Raw genomic sequence first — 6,509 nt, forward strand, 5'->3', positions numbered from 1 at the left:
TGATCTTTTCCTTTCTCCTTTACTTCGTGAGCTTTCTTCTTTTTTTAGCATTTTCCTATCCTTTCCTTCTCGTTTTTCCTGTTTTGTGAGCTGCTGCTTGTTTTCCCTCATTTATACAAAACCATTCAAAATGGCCAATAAGATTATTCTTTTATCATTTTATATATATATATATATATATATATATTTTTATATATATTGCTGCCCAACAAGACAGCATTTATTTACAACATTAGATTAGATTAGATTAGATTCAACTTTATTGTCATTACACATGTACAAGTACAAGGTAACGAAATGCAGTGACAACATCTCAACATCTCAAAATCACAGCAAAAACGACAATATTGTAAAATATTAGCTTGTTTTAAAATAGCTGCTTGTGCTGCTTAGTATTTTATGGAAACCATAATTCAGTTTTAATAGCTGTTTTCAATTTTAATATATTTTTAAATATAATTTATTCCTGTGACGCAAAGCGGTCTTGTCACATGATCCTTGGAAAATCATCCTAAAATGCTGAGTTGCTGCTCAAGATACATTTTTATTTTTATTATTTTACTCTTATTAAAGTTAAGAACAGTTGTGCTGAATAATACTTTTGTAGAAACTATAAATAACAAAAAAAATGTGCGTGCGTGTGTATGTTTGGGGTTTTTTTCCCACTTCTACTATTTTGGGATTGGAGATTTGATATCTTAGTAATTTGATATTCTATGGAAAGCATTTGCACATTTAAAACCAAAGTTATAAACCCGTTAATGCATTTGCAAGTAGTTATCAAATAAATATGACATAGTTTGAGCTTAAAACTGCGAGATTAGTTCAGGTTGTAAAATCGTATCTTTTCTTCGTTCCACTTTGTTAGGGTTTTAGGCTCAGTGCCTGTGCTCCAGTATTAAACCCGTTTGTTATTTATAGCCACCGGTGTTTGTTGATGAAGAAAAAATGATGTGAAGGCTTTTAACAGGAGCTTCGCGTATAGTAAATGTCGACTCATCTGCCAACTGGACCTATAAATGGGTTTTGATTAGAGCCACGGTAGAGGTTACGCTTTCACCTTCGGCCTGGAGCTGTGAGATCTCTCCGAGCCAGAGCTGCTGGATACATGAGAGGTTCTCACAGACTCCATGCTGAATGATGGAGCTTCTCTCTGCTCCCTCTGGATCACACAGCAGAGCTTGGAGCGATACCGCACATAATCGTACCCCATCTGACCCCTCACACACAATGACACACTGCTGCGTGAGCGTCATATATAATAATGAACATTTTAGTACTTTGTAATTCATTCTTTATCTTAATTTGTGTAGTTATGGCACGGAAAGCACATGTGCAGCACCGTGCAATACAGTAATTAAAAAAATAATGTGAAACTATTAATTTTGCTAGCAAATACACAGAGCAAGACCTCTAGATAGGTTTAATAACCTGAAAAAAGGCTATAAAATAGGCTAAAATCTTTATTTTTACTATATCTTAAAACAACCAATACACGAAACATTCTTCATGTTATGTTCAAGATGCCACAACACAGCTGTGAGGTAAAGAATATCATTCTCGACCGCCCTAAAAGATTAAAAACACTTAAAACAGCAAATCAGAAACACCTGTTTGTTTATTTTTTTAGAAATACAAGACCAAGTAGTTTAGTGTTTCAGTTAAAAAAAAAACTAAAACATTTATTTAAGTGGGACATGGGATTAAATCTTAGCAAAATATTTTTTAATGAATCAAAAGAAAGTGAAACATAAACAGTTTTTTTTTTTTATTATGTCTTTTCAATTCAAAGAAAATCAACTAATAAGAATATGTAGATTCTGACTGTGAATGACTGATAAATGGAGTATTTTTATTCATTTAGTTTGTAATTGTAATGTGAATTAATTTTGAATTAAATAACTATAATATAATATATTATAAATGAATGCATTTCGTTAATACACTCTATAAATAATTACAAAGGGTCATTTTAGTTTGGGGACCAATTCTGTCTATTACCTAACCGTTAACTCTGACTTTTCTCTCAATAATCTCCTGATTTGCCGGTTATTAATAGTTGTTAAGTTAAAGTATTGGTATGATAAAGAAATCTAAAATATTGGTTAACGCTTTATTTTTGAGTCTACTTTGCTTATTATGTTGCTTATTAGCATGCCCATTACAACAATATTATCCATTAATTAGTAGTAGTTAAGCACATATTAACACACATGCTACATCCCTACGCAATACCTAAATTTAACAACTACCTTACTAACTACCAATAAGCCTTGTTTAAAAAATATGGTTATGCAAAATAAAGCTGTAACGTGTGCTATTTAAGTACTTTTAAACAACGCATTTGTTAGTAATATTAATGTTATAAATAACTGACAAATCAAAATGGACAAATAACAAAATTTTTACCATACAAATAATAGTTATGAAATCATTAATATAACACAGTTGAAATATGCGTTGGTGTCTGCAGGTGCGTTATTCCTCTCAGTCATTATTCGAGTACATGAAGAGCGTTCAGCAGGATGTCGCAGCCCTTCAGCAGTTTGGAGACACACTTTTACGCATCTTCAGAGATAACCTGCGCAATGACAGGTACAACAGCTCGTGCTTTACATATTAAATAGCTATATGATTTATTTTGGATCCTGATGGCCGCAGACTAAACGATGAAGTCGTGTTTTATCTGTATTTGCATGCGCTTGCAGAGTTTCTGTGCCTTTACTGAAGATGGTGGACCAACTTCTGGCCAACGGCTGCTTTGACCTCTTCGCCAGCGAGGAGAGGTGAGCGTGGGAAAGCCCAGTGTACATTACTGCCTCCCTTGGCTCAGATACACAAACCATCCAGAGCTCGGCAGGAGAGATGATATCATGACAGAAATACACAGAAAGAACTCACAGAGGGAACCTTTGGGAGAACTTAAGATGAGACCGGCCAAGTCGTGTGTTGAAACGAGGAGGCTGAGGGTGTGTGAGTGTGTGTGTGTGGGTTGGTTGGTTGGTTTTATTCTGATGTAATTTCTCTGTTTTCAGTCATCCATTCTGTGGAGAGCTGCTGTCGCTCTGTAAAGAGGAAATCAAGAAGTCCAAAGATGTGCAGAAGCTGTTGTCAAGCATTGCTGTGTAAGTTGCATTTTTGTAAAATGTAATATACTGTGAAAGCAAGACACTAGAGGCACGATGCACTGGTCAGTTGAAAATGTTGAGCTGTTTGTCCTTTTGTGACTTGAAGAAATACTTTTGCAAGTACTTTTTTTTTTTTTTTTTTTTTTTTCTATGCTTCAGTATCACTTGCATACGACAAATATTAAAGTGTTATTCCTACGTGTGTTTGGAAGGTTTTTAAACGCCTTTTAATATGTCAAAAAATAAATCAATAAAATCAATAAACAAACCATAATTTTGAATCTCACTGTATCCGTTGTTCAGATTAGATTTTTGAAAATGTATGCAAATTTACGTAGATTTGCATATTTAAGCATAGCATTGAAAAAATGTAATGCTTTTAAAAATTTAATATAATCAGTTGACTCAAATCATGCTTCTTTCCTAGTCACTACACTACGATTGGTTATTTCTATTAATTATGTTTACCCTGCTGAACAATTATGTTAAACATATTGCTTTAGATAATAATAATAATTTGTATCTGCCCCTTATACATTCTAAACTTTTTAAACTATTGCCTTTCTGAATTATTATTAGTATTATTATTTTCATCAAATCTTCATCAGTGTTTAATAAACACATTTTTAGAGCTCAATTTAACCAGAATCTTTTTCAAATATTAAAATAAAAGTTTTAACACTGTTTCATGAACTGTTTCAGCTGTAATTTTATTTAACCGCTATAAAGACGTAATTTGAAATGTGCTTTCTGGTTTTAGTGTGATCTCTCATGTCATTAAGTCTGAGCTCTCTCTTTCTCTCTCTCTCTCTGATTGGCTCTTTGACCGTAGGTTCTGTGGAATGGTGCAGTTCAAGGGTGACGTGAGGAAGAAGGTCTTAGTGCAGCTGTTGATGTTGCTCTGTCACCCCTTCCCTGTGGTGAGACCATTAGCAGGCGACTTCAGTCCAGACTTAGCCTAGACACTCGTGTTGTATCCCGTATTTAGTTCTGAATCCGTTATCTCTCTTGGGTCTGAAGATCAGGAAGACGACAGCCAGCCAGGTATACGAGATGCTCTTGACCTACGATGATGTCATTGACGATGATCAAGTGCTGGCTGATGTCATGGCCTCGCTCAGTGACACTAATTGGTGAGCGTTGACACGGGGCTTATTAGAGGATCACGATGAGGACTTTTACTTTTAATGGCCGTTTCTTGTTTCCTGTATTAGGGAAAGTGACATGGCCACAGTGCGGACCCACAGGAATCAGCTCTGTGATTGGTTGGGAGTGCCCAGGCCCACTCTGGTAGCCAAGGTAACACATTAAGACAGCTGAAGAGGTTTTATGTGAGAACATTTTGTGGTGTGGGGGCTGACATCCAGATGCCGCTTCCTGCGTTACTCATCCACTGGTGGGCGAACAAGGTGTTTCTATGCATTAGTGGGTGTTTGGTTTCCTGATCGGGCACTGAAACCATCAGTTAAGAATATCATTAATATGGCTTTCTCAAATAGATGAGCTGTCATAATAGTCCCTTGTAAAAAAAGCGCTCTTGTGTGAACGGGAGCTTTTCAAAAACTACTTGTAAATTCATCCAAGTATATGAAATTGAAACATTACCAGTAAATTGACTCAATAATGCTGTGTGTGAATGCAGAATGAAGATTACCGGTCGTGTAACGTGAGGTCTCTGGGCCAAAAGCACTGCATTAATGTCAACATTTGACACAAAAATTTAAACATCAATAAAAATACTAATACAAGTGCAACACTGGGAGGCATATTCGATAAAAGGTCATTTCTGCTGTTTTGAAACGGATGTGTGAATGGCGCTTCACTCATAAATATTTGAGAACAGCACATTTTTGTATTTACCGGTAAATTTGTTCTTGTAATATATGGAATTTTATTGGTATTACTGTGTGAAAGGGGCTATTGATAATATGGATCAAGATTTACAAAAAAATAACATGTATGCATTTTTAATGGGTGTGTGCGTGCGTGTGTGTGCGTGTGTGTGCGTGTGTGTGCGTGTGTGTGTGTGTGTGTGTACATTTTAAAGTTTACGGTCACCAAGTTAGGAGCACCAAATCAACATATTCAAATTATTTCTAAAGTATCACGTGACACTGGAGACTGCTGTAAATAAATCACATTTTAAAATCAATTCAAATAGAAAACCATTATTGTTATAATTGAATAATTGTAATAATTATTCACAACATAACTGTTTTTACTTGTTTTTCATTTGTCTGATTAGATAAATACAGCCATTGTAAGCAAAAGAGACTTAAATATCTTAACTTAAAAGAGACTCTTTTTATACATTAGTTTTTGGGGTTTTTGCCCGTTTGAAGACCTCAGTTTTAAATGGTAGTTATATAGTATATATAGTGGTTTTGCTGGAAATATAAAATTAAAGAACATCGTAAATGCAGTAATGAATTTAATGTGCTTTTTGTATGACCAGTAGGTTTGCTAAAGAGTATTTAAAGTAATTTTGCTGTCCCTTCTTGTCTTGCAACTCATGAGAATAAGAGCTATGACAGAGATGATGATTTAAAAAGCATCTCATATTCAAACTTTATTAGGAAACAACGTTACCTTTAATAAGTTCATTCACTCAGGATTCAGTGAATCAGTTCAAGCTGTTAAAGTATTTTTCATTAGTTTTTTTGATGCAGAGAAATTAAATTATTGTCAGGTTGAAACTGGATTTATTTATAATAATAATAATGGATATCTTCAGAATATAATATCTCAATCATGAAATAAAGTCCTGTAATGTAATCGTCTTTAATGTGTAGATGCTCAAATGCATATGCTTTTATAGTGCTGCCTATATTTTGGTCTTAGCGCAATTATCTTCTCATTTGTTTGTTTGTTTCAGACTTCTCCCCAATAAATCCATTCCTACCTGATGGCCTTTTTGCACTGCTTTCTGTGAGGACATCATGGACAGTGTCCACATGTCCTCCCTGCTGTCAGATAACGTCGTCCATCTAATAATATCCGACCTGTCATCATTAAATTCTTAAGAAAAATGTCTTGGAGTTCATTGATTATTTTTTTTAATTATGCTTTCCCAGAACAAGGACTTGTGATGACTTTAAACCACAGAGTTATGCTCTGTTTAAGTGCATTTATAAAATATTGCAAATTACTGATGTCTTTTATTATAAATGGTTTTTCATGTGTGAATCATAGCATTTCTTTCAGTGGCAAATGAGGTAGCAGATCCACTATAGATGGTAGATCCAATTCCAGAGATCCATGTCCCACTTCAACACAAATCTGATGATTCGCCCAAAAAAGAAACCGGTTCTGTCATAGCTTAGTCACCTTCGTGATATTTGATTCAACAATTTGAACTAGAAAACAGATCAGCAAATGAAA

General features: G+C 34.7%; 1 protein-coding gene across 1 annotated transcript in view; it reads left to right on the top strand.

Moving 5' to 3' along the window:
- The window catches only part of tbcd (tubulin folding cofactor D), a 31,155-nt gene extending 24,996 nt beyond the window's left edge, over nucleotides 1-6,159 (top strand). Inside the window, exons 33-39 of the mRNA XM_043235194.1 lie at nucleotides 2,474-2,595; nucleotides 2,709-2,786; nucleotides 3,036-3,125; nucleotides 3,961-4,048; nucleotides 4,149-4,261; nucleotides 4,343-4,427; nucleotides 6,004-6,159. Of these exons, the coding sequence (XP_043091129.1) occupies nucleotides 2,474-2,595; nucleotides 2,709-2,786; nucleotides 3,036-3,125; nucleotides 3,961-4,048; nucleotides 4,149-4,261; nucleotides 4,343-4,427; nucleotides 6,004-6,018 (591 nt within the window). The 3' untranslated portion in view covers nucleotides 6,019-6,159. The remainder of the gene's footprint in view (nucleotides 1-2,473; nucleotides 2,596-2,708; nucleotides 2,787-3,035; nucleotides 3,126-3,960; nucleotides 4,049-4,148; nucleotides 4,262-4,342; nucleotides 4,428-6,003) is intronic.
- The last annotated feature ends 350 nt before the right edge of the window (nucleotides 6,160-6,509 follow it).

The sequence above is a fragment of the Puntigrus tetrazona genome, chromosome 3, assembly GCF_018831695.1.
Source record: "Puntigrus tetrazona isolate hp1 chromosome 3, ASM1883169v1, whole genome shotgun sequence".
In the NCBI taxonomy this organism is placed as follows: Eukaryota; Metazoa; Chordata; class Actinopteri; order Cypriniformes; family Cyprinidae; genus Puntigrus; species Puntigrus tetrazona.